Source organism: Pongo pygmaeus, chromosome 8, assembly GCF_028885625.2.
Source record: "Pongo pygmaeus isolate AG05252 chromosome 8, NHGRI_mPonPyg2-v2.0_pri, whole genome shotgun sequence".
NCBI classification, from domain to species: domain Eukaryota; kingdom Metazoa; phylum Chordata; class Mammalia; order Primates; family Hominidae; genus Pongo; species Pongo pygmaeus.
This window is the reverse complement of record NC_072381.2, coordinates 66910436-66931894: the sequence shown is the minus strand read 5'-3', so window position 1 is coordinate 66931894 and position 21459 is coordinate 66910436. Positions and strand designations below refer to the sequence as shown.

General features: G+C 45.2%; 1 protein-coding gene across 1 annotated transcript in view; it reads left to right on the top strand.

The window, feature by feature from the left end:
- Nucleotides 1-2575: 2575 nt before the first annotated feature.
- The window catches only part of LRMDA (leucine rich melanocyte differentiation associated), a 1127899-nt gene continuing 1109015 nt past the window's right edge, over nt 2576-21459 (top strand). Inside the window, exons 1-2 of the mRNA XM_063670438.1 lie at nt 2576-4206; nt 10831-10931. Coding sequence (XP_063526508.1) covers nt 4177-4206; nt 10831-10931 — 131 coding nt within the window. The 5' untranslated portion in view covers nt 2576-4176. The remainder of the gene's footprint in view (nt 4207-10830; nt 10932-21459) is intronic.

Here is a 21459-nt window from a genome sequence, read left to right as displayed (position 1 = left end):
AAAAATAAATAAATAAATAAAAAATAAAAAAAGGAAAACTAGAGGCACTGAGAATAATAGATTAACATTTGTGGAATGAACACTCATGCTAGATATTATGATGGTATTTAATATATATTTTTAAAAATTCAGTTTGTTCTGATTGGGAAATACTGGAGGGGCTTTGGAGCACAGATCATCCTCAGTCCCCTCACATATGTGCAAGTACTTTGAAGAGGGCCCTGGAAACCTCTCTTCTTTCCTGCACTTGCTAGACTTTCTCCTTTAGGCTGAAAGGGGGCTGCTTCAGCAACAAAGAGCATTTCATAAGCAGAGCATTTCTTAAGCAGACACCCTGCCTTTTTTTTTTTTTTTAAATTGAAATCTGAATGTGGTGAGTCTGAATTAGGGCCCAGGGCATGATTTACAGCAACCATCTTAACCTGCCCGGGGGCTGGGCCTGAAAGAAATGAGGCCAGGCTGAAGAGAAATACAGCTAAGGATAGTTAGGAATGCTAACAAAACTTGGTTAACTGGCCCTGTTCTTCTCTCAGCTGCTAATGCACATTTGGAAGATTTAAGGAATCAGTTCCTGTTTCGCTGGTTCTGGCCGACCCCAGAATCAACTCCCTTGATTGGAAATAAACAGGATCTTCCTTTTTGTCCCCAGGAATGTGATGGAGGAAGGACTCTAAGGCAAAGGGCCTCTTCTGCCAAAGCAGAATAATAATAACAATGATGACAATAGGAATAAAATATTGCCCTCTTCATCAAGGGCGATAAGAGAATGTCCAGTTGCATGAGTTGAACCTTGTTGCTCTCTCTGTGCCTGTCAGAGCTCCAGAATTCACAGGCTCAGGGTGGTCAGCATAGGTTGGATTTGAACTTTCTGTTTTGTGGTCCTCCTGACTGCACTTGTACAAGCTGGGCTACATGCTTCAATTTGGGGTTCAGAAAACAGGATCATAATGACAGCACTTCTTGTTGACACGGTGCTGTGAATGTCTGTGCACAAGTCTGAGCGTCTCTCCTGAACAGTATTAGTCATGGATGTCCCTAGTGCCTAGCCCAAGGCCAGAAGCTGGGGCACAGTGGCTGTGAAGTAAGATGGGGCAGGATAGGAAGCTTGCAGCTCACTTTCAATGAGTCATGGAATGGGGTGAGAGGACTGTGACTGCATAAGCCCGTATTTTACCTCAGTGCTCCTGGGGCTGGGGCAGAAAGAGCTGTGTTCAGGACAAGCCCATAGGACTTGTCTGCTATGTTCACCCTTGTAAACTCTTTGTATTCCGGAGGAATTATTTGTCTAACTCCTAGGTCAGTCTTATCTCAGTGTTTTTTTTTTTTTTTTGCTCTCTCCCCTCCCCGAGGGAGGGCTACATTATAGAGGAACTTTACTATTTCTGTTTAATCTTCCTTTTTGTTGGAAACAGTGATGAGGAGGTAGAAGGATGTTCCCCCTCCCGGCTTCCAATCTTCCTTGGTCCAGGGACACAGATTCTTTTTCTTTTCCTTTTACCTCTCTCCCTACCCCACTTCCTCCTTCTGTTCCTTCTATTCTCCTTTCCCCTCCTCCTTCTCCTTGTTCTGCTATTCTGAAGACTAACTCCAAAAGCTGAGGAGTAAGGACAGGTGAATCCAGTTTGTTTCTGCTGGTGTCCTCCCCCAACAACATTCAGGAAATTACTTGTGCTACTGTCTGAAAGTTTGTGTCCCTCCCAAATTCATATGTTGAGAAATCATAACCTCCAAGGTCTTAGGTGGAGCCTTGGGTGGGGGTGATTAGATCATTGGTGTGGAGCCCTCAGGAATGGGATTAGTGCTGTTACAAATGACGCCCACAGGAGCTAGCTTGTCCCTCCTACCATCTGAGGACACAGGAAGGCGGCCGTTGTCTAGGAACCAGAAAATGGGCCCTCACCACACACCAAATCATGCGTGCCGTGATCTTCAGCTTCCCAGCCTCCAGAACTGTGAAAAATAAATTTCTATTGTTTATAAGCACCCAGTTTATGGCATTTTGTTATAGCAGTCCTAGTAGACTAAGACAACTACTTTGCTCAAGAACTTTCAATAGCTCCCTATTGTTATCAGTTTACAGTTCCAACACTAAAGCCCCCCTCCAACAGAGCTATCCTGATCTTAATTTTTGTGATTTCTGCACATGATCCTTCCCCACACCATCAACTGGCCTTCTTGATGTGTTCACCAACCAGAGACAGCAGTGGGTAGGGAAGCATTTCCAGCTGAAACTAACAGCTTCTGTGAAGCCAATCAGAGGACGGGAGAGCTGGGACAGGTGGCTGAAGAGGTGAGAATTGATGGGATTATAAGAGATCTTAAGAGATCTTCAGGGACATACTAAAGATTCTGGACTGTATTAATTATTAGTTGATTAGGAGCCATTGGAAGATTTTAGGTAGGATCAAATTGGGCTTTTAAAATGGTTGCCCTGGGGCTATGTGGAGGAGACAACAGTAGTGAGAGGGTGTGGAAAGGGGGAAAGATGCCTGCCCACTTTGGTGCCATTCGTAGTGTCTGCAGAACAGCCTATGCTCAGATGACCCAGCTGTGTATGGAGGAAGGGGGATGGATGAGATGACCTTCAGTAACCCCCTTCTCGTGGGGGAAGGGAGAGCCGTTCTCCAATCTCATCTTTGAGTCAGCTTGGGCCTGTTTCCACAAGTCCTCTTCCATCTGTCAAAGCCCTTCTAGGAAAGCTGAACTGAAAGGCAGCTGCGGAGGGCAGAGTGCTGGCTGGGTCCGGGCTCACTTCCTCCTTTTCAGGCAGGAAAAGCAGACAAAAGTGGACAATGGACCAGAGAGGGCGCGTCCAGCAGAGAAGGAGGGAGGAGGCGGGGGAGCTGGTCCTTGGGGCTGCAGGCCTCGGAGGGTTCCCTTTGATCCCCTTATCTCTGGAGGGTAAGCTTTCTTTTTTGGCCTGCGGGACCTTTTGTTGCAGCATTTCCTGGAATCCCCCAAAGTAAACACAGTCAAGACTGCATTCTTACTGCTCCACTCTTCTGAGCCTGCTCCTCCCAGCTGAGAGAGGGGCAGGAAGGTCAACCCTCCGAGATCAACACCGCTCATCAAAATGCTGACAAGGGCCCACCTAACAATGTGTTAGGACCAGGGCTGTCTGAGAGACGATGCCAGTTAAGGCTGGGCTGGCTCTTAGCTGCAGCAGGCGTGGAAGATGACAACCAGTTGATATCTGGTAGCTCTGTGCATCCTGGACTTGGAGGCAAGAATAGGCAAGGAGAAAATCTGGATCCATCCTTCCAGAGAATTCCAGAGAAAAACAGGCATGGGTTTAGGGAGTTACCTGCCCACTAGGCCTACTTGCATCCAGACAGGAGGCCCATGGCCAGCTCTTCCAGATGGGGATGGGGTGGGTGGGGAACAGCGAACGACCCCACTGATGACTTTAAGCCTCACAAATCTCTTGCCCTCTGAGGAGCAGGAGAAGAAGAGAAGCCTGAAATTTGGGGTCACCAGCCAATTGTCCTTCCCCAGGGTTTATTATTGTCAGCTCTTAGAGGCCACAGGGAAAGGGTGGGGTGGTCTTAACCAAGCCAGCGTTTTATTTATAGGGAAATTCAACCCCCCCAATCCCCCTCCCCTCCTACAAATGGAAATTCCGCCGCACCAGGAGTCCTTCAACCTTCTAACTTTCCTTCTCCCCAGCTTTGGTGGGGAGGGAAGTTCAGCCAAGAGGCCCCTCCTCGCTGCAGTTGAGGGCCATTATGTAACCCAGCTTGCGAAATGCAGGAAAGGCCCGGCTGGCTACAGCCCGGCTAACGGCTCAGAAGGGGCGCCCCTGATAGGAATCCCCCCACCTCAGGCCTGGCCCAGACAAACGCGATAAAGTTGTGGGCATGGAGTTTTGGGAATTGGGACATCCGGGGGAGGGAGGGGCGCGGGGAGTCGGGGTCAGGCCGCCGTCGGGGCGCGGGGCGCTGCGGGCCACCTGTTGCAGCGGGCGGCCAGGGCTCACCTGCGCGGAGACCGGGCCGAGGGGCGGCGGCGAGCGGCGGAGCTGAGGTCCCCGCGTCTGGCCCGCGCCTCCGGCTTCCGCCAGGTCAGCTGACTGCCCAGTGCGGAACTGTGTGCCCGCCGCGCTCCCTTACCGCGCTCCTCGCTGCTGCTGCCGCGCCCCCGCGCTCCGTGAAACGCGCCCGCAGCGTCCTGGCCGCCATGGCCGGGCTCGTGGTCCGTGGAGTTCAAGTAAGTCCCGGCCAGCCCCGCCTCCGCCCGGGGCGCAGTCCGCGTGGGGAGGGACGGCGGGGCACAGAGGCTCTCCAAGGCCTAGACACCCCTGTCCCCGCCTCAGGGGGCTGCGTCTGCAGGGGGTGAGCGTCAGGTGCTCAGGCTCACCCTAGTGGGGCGAGGACAGACCCCGTTTCGGGCCTGGCATACCCCCTGGATGTGCGGGAAGAACACCCCCAAGGTCTCCCGTTCTACCCACTTTGCCCTTAGCGCCTCACTGAGCAGGCCCAGCGGACACAGTGCTGACGGCCCCCGCTACTTTTGGGGGCCCACAGAAAATGTTCCAATTTCATAATCTGAATTTTAAAAACTTTTGGTCAAAGAATCCATTTTGATAAATCACATTGATATAGTCATCTTTATACCAATGCAATTGTAATATATAAATTTACTTATTTGTAAATGGAGGAAGGGGTTTATGAAGGCAAAAGTGGCTAGGGTACCCAAAGTCCTAGCACATCCCTGGAGATGAGGGTGCTGGTGGGCCCTGCGCTGAATGGGCTACGCCATAGCCAAAGGCTGATGGAAGGCCACCGACCTCCAGTTCTCTTTCCACACTCGATTTCTTGAACAGGAGTCTGTGATGAATGGCAACACGCCAGTTTCAATCCTGGGTGCCAGACACCCAGTCTCACATGCTTTCAGCTCTGTAATGAAGCCTCAGGTGTTCATTGCTGGAGGGATGAAGCCAGCCACGCTGGAACCAGGTGTCTTTCTTACCTGCTGGAAAAGCCAGTTCTCTGTCTTTAACCTCTTCTTTGCTCTGATGAAGCCAGAGCCCTCTTACTTCCCACCTTTCCCTGCACACCCTGGAAAATAGTTCTGAGTTTTTGAAGCTCTCCTCTTGGATTGCCTAAGGCAGGTAGTGTCAGGTGCAATTGGATTTTGAGATTACTTTGGGCTGAAGGAAATGATTCCTCCTTAGAAGAGATTCTAGGGGTTTTTACAGCTCCTACAGATGCAGTGAGGGCCAACTGTGCTGCCCATTAAACTAGCAGCTGCCTCTTTTCTTTTTTTCCAGAGTCCTGTCATTTCATCAGGTACACGTTTATTGAGTGCCTACTGTATGCCAGGCACCATGCCAGGTGTCGTTGGAAATTAGCCTTTCCTCTGTCTCTGTACACCCCCCATTTAACAGTTTTGTTGCTTAGGAATGCTGGCTCTGTCCCTTGACCCACAGACTGGGAGGAAAGAGCTGGAGAAAGACCAGAGTTCAGAAGTGAGCTAACAGCCTGCGGAGAGGCTAAAAATGACGGGTCTTGTTCAGCCATTGGGGAAAGGGGCTTTTTTTTCTGGGAGTTAATTTACTGCCTGGAGGGAGGGGCTGGACAAGAGGGTCTTTTCCTTCTCTTGGAGTATCTGCCTAAGAAGGAGGGTTCCCTGCCCCCCAGACCCTAGGTCTCTGCGTTTTCAGATCTGGTATTCTCCCAGTGTACCTTGCTACAAGTTCATGGGGCTGAGCACTTTCCTGTGCTTCCTTTCCCTTTGCTCTTCCTCCGTTTCCTAGATTCGATTTTTCCTGCAGCCCCTGTTCTTAGCCTACTCCAGACAGCCCAAGGGCATTCATGGAAGTGTGGGTGAGGCATTTTAGGCCCTTGGGGACTGTTTTATTTGACCGAGTTGCCTGGGGAGGAGCTAAGAAGGTAGGTTGGGAAAATGCCCCTGGAGTCTTAGTGCCCCATTTCCTAAACTGCCCAGGTTAGTGGATTTGAGTGTCTGGCCCCGGAGGTTTTTTTGTTGTTGTTGTTTTTTTTTGTTTTTGTTTTTGTTTTTTTTTTTTGCATTCTGCTCCCAGTGATTTCTAATGGCGGCCGCTTTAAGAGGTGACACCTTGAATGTGGGTAGCATGGAACAGCACTTGTCAGACTTTAGTAGATCCTTCTTAAAGGGAGGCAAATAAAACCCGCAAAACTTCCCATGAGCCCATAGTGTGAATATAGTTTTTATTACAATGTTACTCAAATATAAAAACATGAAGCCAGATACAACTTTCCCATATCCAGAGACCTATAAATCCCAAATAAAGGGATGGTTTAAGTGCAAAGAAAAAAAAAACCCTATGCAATTAAACAATTTAATGAGATGAATGCTGCGTGGCTTGAAGTTAGGTCACTGCTTTTAATGCCACTGTGGGTTGACTGCTGTGGAGCTGGATTTTAGGAGCTCCACAGGCCTATGATGCCACATGCCTGGGGATGTTGCAGTCTTCCTATTGCTTTTCTCTGTAAAAGTCTTTTCATTTGCCATGGGTCTGACTTCATTTGGCTTCTCTTGGCTTGAATGCATCATTTATGTTCAGCATTAAGTCATTTCTCTTTCCTCTAGCTTATGACAACGTAATACGATTGTAGACACAAATACAAACTTGGAATTTGGGCACTGAAATCTTGCGCCCAAGAGATATTGGAATAATGAATCCCTTCTGTGGGGAGAGTGGTCTGATTCAACAACTGTTAACAGAGTGGCCACTGGGTGCCAAGGACAGTGTTGTGCACTTTTAATATGTTAGCTCATTGCATTCCTCTAAGTACAATAGGGATGATAATATGCATGGGGCTGTTTCATGAGGATTGAATAGATAACAAGCACATGATAGGCATTTAATAAATGTTGGTTTTACATTATTCTTAACACCTTTGGAGGAGTTAGTGTTAGTCCAGTTGCAGAAGAGGAAACAGAGACTTGAAGATGGTGACTCATCCGCGACAACACAGCAGTGGCAGTACCGGGAATCAGATTTGTACCTATGGTTGCTTCTACTCTGACAGCTTCCAGTACCACACATACACTTATTTATTTATGAATGAATGATAAGGTCTTGCTCTGTTGCCCAGGCTGACATGCAGTGGCACAATCATAGCTCACTGCAGCCTTGAACTCCTGGGCTCAAGCAGTCTTCCTGCCTCAGCCTCCTGAGTAGCTGGGAATACAGGTGTGCACCACTGTGCCCAGCTCAGTATTACAAATTTAAAATCGAGGATCTCCCACCCCTGGCTAGGGGTAGGCATCATAAAATAATCTCCTCAACATCTGACTGTTGACAAACTTATCATCTCCAGAAATGCCCTGGGAGCCAGAGAGTCCCAACGCAAAGTGAAACCTGCAGTCTTCTGCAGTTTGGTCATTTTCTGCAGCTTCAGCTTAGAGAGATTGGGTGTGTACATGGGTGGGTGGGGACCCCTTGCAGACAGTCTCCTTTCCCTTTCTAGTTTCCTCTCCGTAGGGGTCTTTAACTTGTTATATTTTCATTTGCCTGGTAATGCTGTCCCTTCCTGTTATTCCACACAGGGTGGAAGTCTTAGGGTACAAATTATAGAAAATAGAGAAATTATAAGTTTGAATCTTTGTTCCTCAATGCAGTCTAAATCAAGGTAATTGACTAAATGCAATGGTGTTCTGGATATGCTCTTGCTTCTGTGCCATTTAAGATCTATTAATCTCTGTATCCCGTCTCCCTTTTGCTGAAGAAGCAAACTACTTTTGGTTTGGCTCTTCTGGCCTTGAATCTTACATTAGGTGGTCCTGTGCTCTAAGAAGCTTCCTGACATCCTGAGAGGTAATGTCTTCCCTCAGAAGCACTTCTTAAGTCTTTTTTGTAGTTTCAAGCGTTGCTTACAATGTCTGGCAGTGGCTGCTTGCTGCTTTTAAGCCTTTTCCAGCCGATTTGAGCCCTTCAGCCTGGTCGGCTTAACTCACATCTCTAAAAGCTTCTACTTTACCACAGGGGTTATCTAAGCATGCAGATTACTTACCAAGTTGGTTCTCATGCTAAACTTTTGAGACTTGGTCTTCACATTTGAGAACAATGAGAACAACTTGTATTTTTCTTAGTCTTCCTGGGATGTTGTATAGTTAAGACGATGTAATGAAACAGGCTGCTGACAGTCTCATCAGATGTTGTGAGTGATCCAAATGCTTTGTGGTGATAGCTCTCCTTGGTGCTCCTGTTTCCTTTGAATAGAACTCCTACAGAAGAAAAAGGGAAGCAAATATCCCTGTCTTTTCCCAGGCTCTAACACTCTTCTTGGGCCCTCAGTGTAGCACCGTGGGAGAAGTTCTTGCCCTTTCAGCTCAGAAGACTCATTTTGAAGCCAAAACATGATGATAGATGCACCATTGGCATTTGCTGATCAAGAAAACTCATGTCTGCCTGGTATGGTGGCTTGTACCTCAATTCCAGCTATTTTAGGAGGCTGAGGCGAGGGGATTGTTTGAGTTCAGAGTTTGAGATCAGCCTGAGCAACATGGCGAAACCCCATCTCTTAAAAAAAAACAAAAAAAACTCACACCCACATGTGGATTTGTAAGCACTCCATGGCCCCCAAGTTGGAAGTCCTTATTTATGGCATAGGACTTGATCTGGGCTCTATCACTAAGAAGCTGTATTGTGCTGGGCAGGCCTCTGGAGTCTTAGTTTCCTTGTATAAGACATCAGAAGTTTTGACAAACTGGGTCTCTATTAGATTTAGTCCTTGGCCATTCTAAGAGGAAAGAGCTCAGTTTCTGCATCTAAAACTCAACGTCTCTGCTATATATATCACAGAGGTCTTGATTGATAATATGTGCAAGATAGTAGTGCAGGCTGGGGTGAATGGGATGGATTTTCTGGTGAGCGCCGTGGACCTGGGGTTCGTTGTGAACGTACAATACAGAAGAAGCTGCTGATTTTTTTTTTTTTTGAGACGAGTCTGGCTCTGTCGCCCAGGGTGGAGTGCAGTGGCGTGATCCAGCTCACTGCAAGCTCCGCCTCCAGGGTTCACGCCATTCTCCTGCCTCAGCCTCCCGAGTAGCTGGGACTACAGGCACCCGCCACCATGCCTGGCTAATTTTTTTTTTGTATTTTTAGTAGAGACGGGGTTTCACCGTGTTAGCCAGGATGGTGTTGATCCCCTGACCTCGTGATGCGCCCACCTTGGCCTCCCAAAGTGCTGGGACTACAGGCGTGAGCCATCACACCCAGACAAGAAACTGCTGATTGAGCAGAGATCCTGAGGGAAATTGAAGTCCCCAGATAGAATAGGGCCTTATAGCTACAGTCTCTCTTTGGCATATGATTTCTTTCTCAGCTTGGAAGCAGAACTTAATTTATTACACAAGAAACTGTGAAGAAAGATGGACCCCAGGTAGAAAGAGGAGAGATTGCTAGATTGAACTTAGAGTCCTTTATTTTTTAGCCTATATCTTCTTGAGTCAAAATTACTTTATTGGGGTCAGCTATTTTTCTGTCCTTTCTCCTTATTTTCTCTCCTTCTAGAATGAAGTTACTGAAGGAGAGTGGATATAGGATATTGCATTGTCAGCAGTTTGTCCTCATTGGATAGGAGAAGGTTGAGAGATGACTGGAGATGTTGAGGGTGTCAGGGTTCAGTGCAGCTTGTATTAGGTTGCACCATGTAAAAGAGCTATTTTGTGGTTCTAAAATGGTTGGATATTGGTAGTTCACATAGTTGAATCTAATATCTGAGGATGTAAGATGGCCACCATAGTCTTGTTTCCCATGAGGAAACACCCTCCTGGGGAGTCTCTCTCTCTCTCATTCTAAGAGATCTTTGTCTATATGTGTGGAAGAATGTGATTTGTAGGGAAACCAGATTTGTAGCCATGTGTTGGGCTTGAATTTCGACCTGGGGGTTGAGCATGTTGTACTTTAGGGAAACAGCATGCATTGTGGCCCATTGGTCAACTCGGCCCCATGGGTTTATTTTATGGTTTGAGGATTAGTTGCCAGTCTGCCCACAGGGTGCTGTCTGTAAAAATGGGTTCCAAAAACTGGGTGATTAGGGTAGTGAGAAAGTCCACTGATCTTCTCACAGGTTCTGGAATCAGTTCAGATTCAGTTCAGTTCAGCCTTTTAATATTTGGGCACATACAGGTACTTAATAATAAATAATCTGTAATAAATCGAAGAATGCCCAAAGAAACAGCTTTGTGCACAGAGTGGGATTGACTGCCAAAGGGCCTCTGGAGGAGGGACATTCAGGAGCCCCGGACACACATCGTTGCCCTGTTGCCTTCAAATCAGCTTTGTTTGGGTGTGGAGGGCATTTTGTACACAGTGGCAATTGGATGGGATTGGTGGTCTGGGGAGGTTTTCTTTTCCAACCCTGTTTGTTCCAGCACCCTGAAGGTTGGATGCTGGTAAGTGCATCTTCTGTGTCTTTTATGAGGTAATGTGCATACCAGGGTACTGGAGGGCAGTGGAGGAGAGGGAGAAGAAGGGGCAGAGGAGCAACTGTTGCAAAAGCCCCTGAGTGAGAGGGTGATTTTTGCAGTTATATCAACGTGCCCTGATATTCAGGTTTCTTTTGGACACCTGAATCTGGCCAATTTTAGTCCAATTTCCATTGTCCTGGGATTAGTCTTCATCGTGTTAACTGCACCAGGAAAGGGGAGCTGTTGGTGGAGTCCTTGGAGCCCCCAAAGCTGATTTGATCAGGGAAACAGTCACAAGTGTGGCCTTTTTGTGTGTGAGAAACATGCGTTTCAAGTTGCAGAAGCAATCATTGGATCAGTAATTTCAGGGTTGGGAGCAGCTGGGTGATTTCCATTTGCCACATTGTTTCTGTTCCATTTAATTTCCAGGTGTCCTACATAGGCCAGGACTGCAGAGAAATTCCAGAGCACCTTGGCAGGGACTGTGGACATTTCGCAAAGAGGCTTGATCTGAGCTTTAACCTTCTGAGGTATGTAACCTTCACAAGATGTAGGCCAGACCTGGGAGGCCCAGTCCTCCTGGGTACTTTAGGGCCAGCAGATAAAAGTCAAATGTTCCAACTCCACATAGGTTGTCCTTTTATTCAGCAGAAGGCTCTGAGATGCGTGGAATCACACCCCAAAGGTTTCACTGTGTCCAGTGATTCCTTGGCTGCCTTTTTTTTGTGCTGCTGAAGAGACAGGCAGCATGTTGAGCCTTATCCATTTCACACGAGTTCCTATGAGAGAGCCATCATATTTTCACTGTGTTCTTTTCATTTCTCACGGATACCTGTGCAGACAGGTCAGAATACTCTTGGGGAAGGAATGAGATGAAGCCTGCAAGAGTGTTTTGGGGTGTCTGGGTGTGCTTTTTTAGTACAAACACGTGTCCCAAAACATTCATCGACTCACAGGTAGGGTGTGTGTATGTGTGTGTTTTCTTTCTTTTGTCTTTTTATGAATTGGAGCTTTAAATATTTGTGATGATAATTTCTCCCAGGTGGTGTTTCAAAGCAATTTAAATACTGTTGGTGTGGGGTGGGTGGGAGGGAAACTCTCTGACAACTGTTCCAGTTTTGGCAAAGGTAAGTGTGATCTTGTATATTATTCCAGTGGAGAATACAGGCAGTTATTTCCTTTCTCCCTAAAAGGTTATGCCTTGCGCCTGGTTTGGGGGCTTGGAGGAGAGAAGTAAGAGGTACTTGGAAAGCAGGTGTCAGTGGGATAAGAGCAGGGGTCAGGCAGGGCGATCGCTTTTCCTCCTAACAAGCTGGTGCCACCCAGGGCTTTTTCCTCCATGCCCTCCTTGAGAGCTGTGCTGCCCTCTGAGTGGGACAGACTGTCCTGGGGTCAAAGGAGAGATAAGGAACCTGAATTCCATTCCAGGGCCCAAGTACTTTCCTGCTTCTAGGCCTTGGAGTCTTCATTTCCCACCGCTGAGTCAGGATACTTGGGAATTATGAATTTGTAATTGGAAAATGGAACACAACTCTGGAAAATGAACACAACTTAGGGCAATAAGGCACGAGAGGTGGAAGAGGATTTGTTTGAGGTCAGCCAGTGGAACTCCTTGGATGCTTCTCGGGAGCACAAGGCCACACAGAGCTGCGTTGTCTCCAGGAAAGGGGCACCCTGAGGGTTGTAGTGGATGGAGAGTGGCCACTGTCTGTGTATTCTTTCTTACTCCCAAAGGGTTTGTGTGCATCTGGGGAGAGGTGGAAACTGACAAGTTGTAAAGTAGTACACAGGAATGAGAGGAAGCCAAATAAATACATGCTGACTCTAGAGAAATGAAGGATGTGTTTTTTGTTCCAATACCTAAGGAGAGGACCGAGTGCGTGGCCTTGAGTGCTCCAGCTTCCCAGAGCAGACTTAGGCAAAAGGCTCCCTTTCCTGGGCATGGAAGGAGTTCCTCCTGTGTGACCAGCCCCCAGGGTCTCAGGGCACTGGGGCTCGGGGTTGTGGTTGCCCTGAGTAGTTAGTGGGAGCTGGATGTGGATTTGAGGAGGCTGGACCCCGTGAGGGAGCATCAGTGCATGCCGATCATGGGACTGGGCTGTCGGGTTTGAGGAAACACAGCCATCTTTGTGATGTCCAGGGGCCCCGCCTTTCTTTGGGAGAGAAGGGACTGGACCTTGGGAGGTGTGTATGTGTGGCAAGAAGGGGCTGTTGGCTCTGAGGGGCTGGATCTGTATGGATTTATTGTAGGAAATGACACATCCTAGATGCAGGAAAATTTAGTAAGGGGGTGGCTGAAAAGTGGATTCAGAGGGAGAGCACTGAAGATTTGTATTTTCCTTTGTTGAGAGGAGAGACATTTCTGTAGTGTTGAGTTTGAGTTGGTTTCACATCTGGTCAGGAGCCTGTTCTTGTCCGTGTTGTGGTCAGTGTGCGAACTCTACACTGGATTGTAGCTGAGTTTGGGCAGGGATGAGCAGTGGAGGGGTGAGGTCTAAGGTTCAGAAAAAGTTTGTGTTTAAGGCCTTGGTTACGCTGGAGGCAGTTGCAGACCAGAATGGAGAAAAGCACTCCTGACTTGAGTTGGGTATGCTTGGGACTGGATCACCTTTGACCTTCTTTATTTACCTAACTGGAGGGAAGAGCAGGGGAGACAACACTATTTCTCTTGGGTGTTAGAGGAAGGTTTGAGCTTATTTGGGCACTGGTCTCTGTCTTTGCCTTCAGCTGAATCAACATCTAAGATGTTTTAGATGCTTAGCTAATTCCTCTTAAAAAAAGAATAAGCAGAGGCTGGACGTGGTGGCTCACGCCTGTAATCCCAGAATTTTGGGAGGCCAAGGCGGGCAAAATCACCTGAGGTCAGGAGTTCAAGACCAGCTTGGCCAACATGGTGAAAACCTGTCTCTACTAAAAATGCAAAAAATTAGCTAGGCATGGTGGTTGGTGCCTGTAATTCCAGCTACTTGGGAGGCTGAGGCAGGAGAATTGCTTGAACCTGGGAGGTAGAGGTTGAAGTGAGCTGAGATCGCACCATTGTACTCCAGCCTGGGCAACAAGAGTGAAACTCTGTCTCTAAAAAGAAAGAAAGAAACAAACAAACAAGAATAAATAGGAGAGGGGGAAAATAGGGAGAAGAGAAGAGACAGGAGATTCTAAACTTACCTTCCAAATGAGTGGGGATGGAGTGGATGACCCAAGCTCTCTAGGCTTCAGGGATCATGATATCCAAATGAAATATTGTAAATCCACATCCCATGTTCTACAGAAAGTTTCTCCCTAGGCCCCTCTGCCCCTCACTATTTCCATGGGATTGCAGGGAGCATGTTTCCCAGTCAGGCTGCCCTGCACCCAGCACACTGCAGCTCCCTGACCATCTTTCGGCTCTGTTGTCTGCTATTCTTCCTCTTGAGCAGCCTGCCTGGCCCCACTCGGGACACTCTCTTCATTTCTCCAAAGCCCAACACCACATTATTACATATTGACTTGTACTGCCAGCTGAAGGTATAGTGAAGAGGGCTGGGTGGTAACTGTGGCACACAGCAGGAGATAAGGTTGAGATAGCACTGTTCCTGGAAATTTTTTGGGTTCTGCTTGCCACAGAGAATTTCTCCCTGGAAGTGCTTCTAATTAGGGTCAGGCCTCCTGCATGTGACTAATGCCTCTTTCTCCCAGGCCCTTTCTCTCTTTTCCATGCCACTTACCATCTTTCCAGAGCTATCCTCAGAAGCACAAAATTCTTCCTTTGTTATATACAGAAAAATTAACCCTTTCCTCTCCTTTTAGAACATCTCTACAGGCTTTCTTTTTTTTTTCCCTCCAAAGAGTCATATCAGGATATTGCCTTAAACAGAGCAATACCTTGATAAATAAAAACTTTGCGCTCCTCTAGGTTGCAAGATCAGCTGCAGTCCATTTGTGTTTTAGGGCAAAATTTACTTTTAGGCAAGGAGTTCTGTTTATTCAGTTTTTATATAGCTAATACATGCATGTGGCACAACCTTTAGAAGGAGCAAACATGCAGTGAAAAGAAAGCCTCATTTACACCATGTCCTTTAGCCTCCCAGGTTCCCTTTGCACAGCTACGTATTGTTACTCAGTTTTTGTGTCATCTTCCAGAGATATTCCATGCATATACTAACATGTGATTTTTAAAGTTTTTCCAACTTTATTGAGGCGTAATTGACAGCTAAAAGTTGTATGTGTAGCATAGAACATGATGTTCTGATATATGCATACATTGTGAGATGATTACTGAGTTGAAGCTAATTAACATATCCCTTACCTCACACAGTTCCCTTTTTTGTATGAAGAGAACATGAATGATCTATTGTCTTAGCAGATTTCAAGTATACAATACAGTAATATTAACTATAGCCACGATGCTGTACATTACATTATGTTTAAGTTCTTGATCTATTTTGAGTTGATTTTTGTATACGATCTGAGAAAAGGGATCAATTGTTTTGTATATGGTGTGAGATAAGAGATCAATTTTTTCTTCTACATATGGATATCCAGTTTTTCTAACACCATTTATTGAAGAGACTGTTCTTTCCCCTTTGTGTGTTCTTGGCACCTTTGTTGAAGGTCAATTGACTGTCAATGCACAGATTTATTTCTGGGCTCTCTATTTTATTCCATTGGTCTATATGTCTGTTTTTATGTCGGTATGTATTGTTTTGATAATTATAGCTTTGTAGTATGTTTTGAAGTCAGGTAGTGTGATGCCTCTAGCTTTGTTCTTTTTGCTCAAGATTGCTGTATTTGGAGTCTTTTGTGTCACATGAATTTTAGGATTTTTTTTTCTATTTCTGTGAAAAATGTCATTGGAATTTTGATAAGGAGTGCATTGAACCTGTTGATTGCTTTAGGTCATATGAGATATCTTCCTTTATATGTGTATCCTTCAGTTTCATCAATGTTTTGTAGTTTTCATTGTACAGCTCTTTTACCTCTTTGGTTAAATTTATAGGAATAAATTTTATTCCTATAAAAATATTTTATTTTTTCATGTTATTGTAAATGGGATTAAGTTTTTTGGATAATTCTTTGTTAGTGTACAGGGATGCAGCTGATTTTTGTGTGTTGATTTTGTATCCTGCAACTTTACTGAATTTGTTTATTCTAACAGTTTTTTGGTGTAGTCTTCATGGTTTTCTTTGTATAAGATCATGTCATCTGCAAACAGAGACAATTTTACTTCTTCCTTTCCAATTTAAATGCCTCCTGTTTCTTTTTTTGCCAAATTGCTTTGGCTAGGACTTCTATTACCATACTGAATGGAAATGGTGAGAGTGGGCATCCTTATTCCTGATCTTAGAGGAAAAGTTTTCAACTTGTTTCTGTTGAGTGTGATGTTAGCTGTGGGCTTGTCATATATGGCCTTTATTATGTTGAGGTAAATTCATTCTATACTTAATTTGTTGAGAGTTTTTATTATGAAAGGATGTTGAATTTTGTCAAATGCTTTTTCTGTTAATATGGTATCCTTTATTCTGTTAATGTGGTATATATTATATACCAATTACTGTGGTATATATTATATACCAATTAATGTGGTATATATTATATACCAATAAATCTGGTATATCACATTTATTGATTGCATATGTTAAACTATCCTTGCATTCCAGGGATAAATCCCACTTGATGATGGTGCATGATTCTTTTAATGTGCTGTTGAATTTGGTTTGCTGATTGTGTTGAGTATTTTTGCTTGTATGTTCATCAGGGATATTGGCTTGTAGTGTTCTTGTCTGGCTTTCGTATCAGGACAATGTTGGTCTTGTTAAATAAGTTTGAAGGTGTTCCTTCCTCTCCAATTTTTTGTAAGTGTTTGAGAAGGATTGATGTTAATTCTTTAAATGTTTGATAAAATTCACTAGTGAAGCCATCAGGTCTTGGACTTTTCTTTGTTGGGAGATTTTTGATTATTTATTTAATCTCCCTATTATTGATCTGCTTGGGTGAATTTTTTTATGTGGCCGGATTTGTATTTACTGCTGCCAAGATGTTAGTTAAAAGAAAGGCACCAGGTTTCAACCACTCATATAAGGAACATCCTTCTTTGTTGTCTTGTCATTCATTCTTATCCATCCACAATCATTGTTAATTTCATTCATAAAAGAGATAGTTCTGCTGATTCTACTATGGCCACCTGTTTATGCTGGAAGTGAGGGTAATTATGGACTTATAAGTTCTGGACTTTTGTTTGAAGTTAATGTATGTATTTTTTTTCTTCTCATTATACTTCAGAATCTTCTTTCCTGCATTAACTATGGCAAATCCACTTCTGTGTTAGTTGGATTATCCAACAGTAAACTGGTGACCTCTCCATGTAGAAGGTCATGGATTTCAGGCTGTATTGTTTTTGTGACTCTTTCATAGGGGAGAATTAAAGTTACTGGAGCCAGTGTGTACCCTGTCAGGTTAGAAATTGGAAACGGAAGCAAGAAAACAGGCCCAAATGAAATTTCTGGCTCCCTTAAAAGGCTCACACATTCCTCTTTTCTGCTCTTTCAGCCTGGATCTGATTCTTCCTGCTGTGATCGGCCAAGAACCAGGTCAGCCATAGTAACTGTGAACTGGAATGAGTTCTCTGGGCTCAATTCTCAGGGTCAGGGTCTTGCCATCCACCCTGGAATGAGGATAGAGGGTTTAGGGAGCTGATCAGGTAACAGCCGGGGGCATGACATTTGGTCCCTTGAAATTGCATGCATTAGTGAATGTGAGTCCAATGTCTACATCTGTGTGAAATTGTATTTAGGATTTTTATTTTTTAAGATAATTTTTTATAAGAGTAACAGTAATTAATATAGAAATATTGGAAAACCCAGGGAAAGTATGAAGGAAACCATCTTCCTCTGAAGTCACTGATAATCTTACCAACCAGAAATCACCATTGTTATCATTGTATTGTCTTCCTAGTCTTTTACAATGCCAAATACTTTAAAAAATGATGCCATTGTTTACATTGTGTTGGAAGCATTTCCCCATCTCAATAAATACTTTACTGCTTTACAATGTTTTTTTAAGACAGGGTCTCACTCTGTCACCCAGGCTGGAATGCAGTGGAATGATCATGACTCACTGCAACTCAACCTCAACCTCCCAGGCTCAAATGATCCTCCCACCTCAGCCCCTTGAGTAGCTGGGACTATAGGTGTGCACCACCACCATGCCTGGCTAATTTTGTTGTTGTTGTTGTTAAATTTTGTAGAGGTGGGATCTCCCTATGTTTCCTAGGCTGGTCTTGAACTCCTAGGCTCAAGTGATCCTCTAACCTCAGCCAAAATGCTGGGATTACAGGCATGAGGCACCATGCCCAGCCTGTATCACAATTGTTAATGGTTTCTCAAGTCTTTCCTTAGTGTTGGACATTTAGTTTTTTTTTTTTTTTCCCAAATTTCTACTATTATAAATAGCTCTAATATAAATATCTTTGTAATACTCATTAATGAGTATGTCTCTGATTAGTTGCTTTGACAAATTCCTAGACAAAATAGGGCAGCTTTGGTACAGATGTCAGATTACCCTCTGGAGAGGTGATACCAGTTTCTCCTTCCAAGAGTATTTGAATGTCCATGGTCCCAAATTCTTCCTTGAGCTTGTTCATATTTTACCTTTCCTTTGTTAATTAGTAAAGATCATTCTGTGCTTTAGCCGGTGTTGGTTCCTTAATCTGCTCAACGCAAAGAGGACATTTTAATGAACTGTTCCAGCTTTTTAGTTTCCCATCTCCCATGATTGGGGCAGGGCAGAGTTCTCCTTGGTGGCCCCATTCACCTCCCTCAGGGGCCCTGAGTGGGCTGCCTGCTTAGCTTGTTGAACACAGCAGGCAGAGCAGAGCTCCCATGGCAAACAGTGATAAATATTCCCATGTCAACCTGGCAATAAAAGCGAGAGGGTTTAATTGATCTATGGCAACGGGAAGCTTACGTTTTAAAAATTAAATTCTTTGCAGCTACATCTTACTTAGCATCACTCTGATAAATGCATGGGCTGGAGAATTGCTTAGCAGAAAGTTTCTTAGGTAGAGCTTGCTTGTTGCTTCCTTGACTTTGGCCAGGATGAGGGTAAAGGGCTTTGGAGTTTGGGAAACTTCAGAAAAGAAACAGTGGCCTTGCCCTTCCTCCCCTGCTGCAGGCAATGAGGCAGACACCTGAGGAATACTGTCAGAGCTGCTTTGAGGACAGACACACCATTCTTTCTGTGTCTCTGTTATGAACTGCTAGACAGAGCTGGGCTGTTAACTTGCTGCTCTGTTGGGAAGATGGGCAGTGTAATGAAAAGAACCAAGGCTTTGGGGTTGGACCATCCTGGCTTGAAATCCTGCTTCTGTCACTCACCTGTTGGTTAACTGACTGTGGGCTAATTGCAGAAATGTTGAGTGCTGTGTGTAATGCGCCTTCTAAACTACCTGGCATATAATGGGTCTTTAGTAAACATAGTGCTTAGAACATGGTGCTAGTGAGGCTAAGAGCCTGGGCTTTACCCTCCATGAGGGCCATTTCACTATGGTTGTCATTGGGGCTCCTCACAGATATTCAGGATTTCATCTCCTTCAACACATAATGTGTTTGCATTTCTCAGCGTTCTTTGGTATGAACACTGGGCAGAATCTGTAAGAGCCAGTAAATGATTTGCCACTTCATCTTTTAGTAATATGATCATCAGTCTTGGGTTCTGACTGGAATGAGTATAACCCTTTGCTTATCTGTTGTGGACATAGATATTGAATAAGAAATAAATCTGTGTTATAAGATTTTGGAGTTACTTGTTAATGCAGCATAACCTAGCCTATCCTAACTAATAGAAATACCTTAGCTTTCCAACTGTCCCTGATATTCCATAGGCTAAACCAGCTCACCTCATATATATTTTTTATCCCTGCCAGCTAGGAGCATATATTTGATCATGTTCCAGTGGGATTGGGGAGAGAAAATTCCCCACCCAGACTCTCAGGACAACAGTTCAAAGGACACGTTCTGTTGGTAGTGGGTCTTCATTAAATACTGGCTTTGCAGCCAAGGGCCTTATTCATATTTATTTCCAACCTCAAATGTAGTGGTCTTATTTGGGAAGCATGCTGATATTGGGGTAGGGGAGGCAACAGAGCTCGTGTCTGTAAGCCTTGAGCAGAAGAGGTGATGGTAGAAAAGATAGACTTTAGAAGATAAATTGTTGTGAATTTTCAATGTAGTTCTAGGGCATTGATATATCCTGACTGATTCCTAGGAGGCAAGGTTCTATGTATGTTAGAACCAGTGTTCTCTTTAAGCTGAGCAATGCAGTAAAAAAAAATATTTTTTTCCAAGAATATCACTGGCCATCCTGCTGTCTCCGGCTACCACCAGAACATACAATCAAAAGGTGAAGTGGAAAATGACTTGGTGGGTGATGTATAATGTCTCAGTTGTGACCAGCCTGGCCAATGTGGTGAAACCCCATCTCTACTAAAAACACAAAAATTAGCAGGGCGTGGTGGTGGGTGCTTATAATCCTAGCTACTTGGGAGGCTGAGGCAGGAGAATTCCTTGAACCCGGGAGGCAGAGGTTGCAATGAGCCAAGATCACACCACTGCACACCAGCCTGGGCAACAAAGCAAGACTCCATCTCAAAAAAAAAAAAAAAAAAAAAAAGGTTCACTTAGAAGACTTTGATTCTCTTTACTTACACTTTCTGGAGTGACCTCCCTGCCTGTAGAAGCGTCAAAACAGTCTGACTAGCTTGGGCGTGGTGGCTCACACCTGTAACCCAGCACTTTGGGAGGCTCAGTTGAGCCCAGGAGTTTGAAACCAGCCTGGGGAACATAGCAAGACCCCATCTCTACAAAAAATACACAAAATTAGCTGGGTGTGGTGGCATGCACCTGTAGTTTCAGCTACTTGGGAGGCTGAGGTGGGAGGATCACTTGAGCCCGGAAGGTAGAGGCTGCAGTGAGCTGTGTTTGTGCTACTGCACTCCAGCCTGGGTGACAGAGCAAGACCCAGTCTCAACAACAAACAAACAAAAATCTGACTCAATAAGGGAGGGAAGAGCACTAAGGCAGGAGGTTTCAGGCCAATGTAAGGGTGGTTTTTGTGGCATTCCCTCCTCCCTAAGGCTTCCTGACTTCCTGGATTTCTACCCAGAGAAAATGATACTTTGTGCCATGGTAAGACTGGCCCAGGAGGTGGTGGGCAACTGGAGAGAGTTGCTAAGGGGCCACAGGACTTCCCTGAGGTTCACTTTCTTGAATGATGATGATCCCTGTAACTTGCAATATAATTTTGAAAGTGCTTTCATAAACATTGTCTCCATATTTCCTGCAGCATTTGCCTCTAAGATAAGACATTCCTAGACTTTTTGATAATGCTTTTTATTTCTCCTCTCACCCATTTTGCTGTCCCAGAATCTTGGGGTTTATTTTCCTGTCATGTAAACTCTCTCTCTCTCCCTGACTGTTTGGAATTTGGGCCGCACTGCCCCACCCTCTCCCTCTGCCCTGCTTTCTGTTCTGAGGACATTATCGTGCATGTGAGTGGTGCTGCCTTCCACATTGTCAGGGTGGCTGTTAAGAGCAGTGGTGATTTGGGGGTGTTAGGAAGGAGACTGGAGAATTTAACCCTTTCAGACTTTCTACTTGCTAGACCTTCAAGTTCTCAACCAGGAAATTCTGCCGCTATAGAGGGCATTTTGTTGTCACAGTGATGGGGGTGGGTTCTACCAGCATTTAGTGGGTGAGGTCAGGGATGCCAAGTGTTGTCAGGGCATAGGACAGCTTTGGATGAAAGGAATCCTTCCCCCACCATGCCAACTGCAGCCTGTTGAGAAAGACCTCTGGGGCCCTGTTGGAGATAGCTGGCAGAATGGTTCTCTTGATGAGCTTCATGATAAAGCAGACTTGCCAATAATACCAAGAGAGAAGACTGGCTCTACTCTCCAAAGGAGTCCAGGGACAGACAGTCAGACAGATGACATCAGAAGTCATGTTTAGGCTGGGCGCAGTGGCTCACGCCTATAATCCCAGCACTTTGGGATACTGAGGTGGGCGGATCACTTGAGGTCAGAAG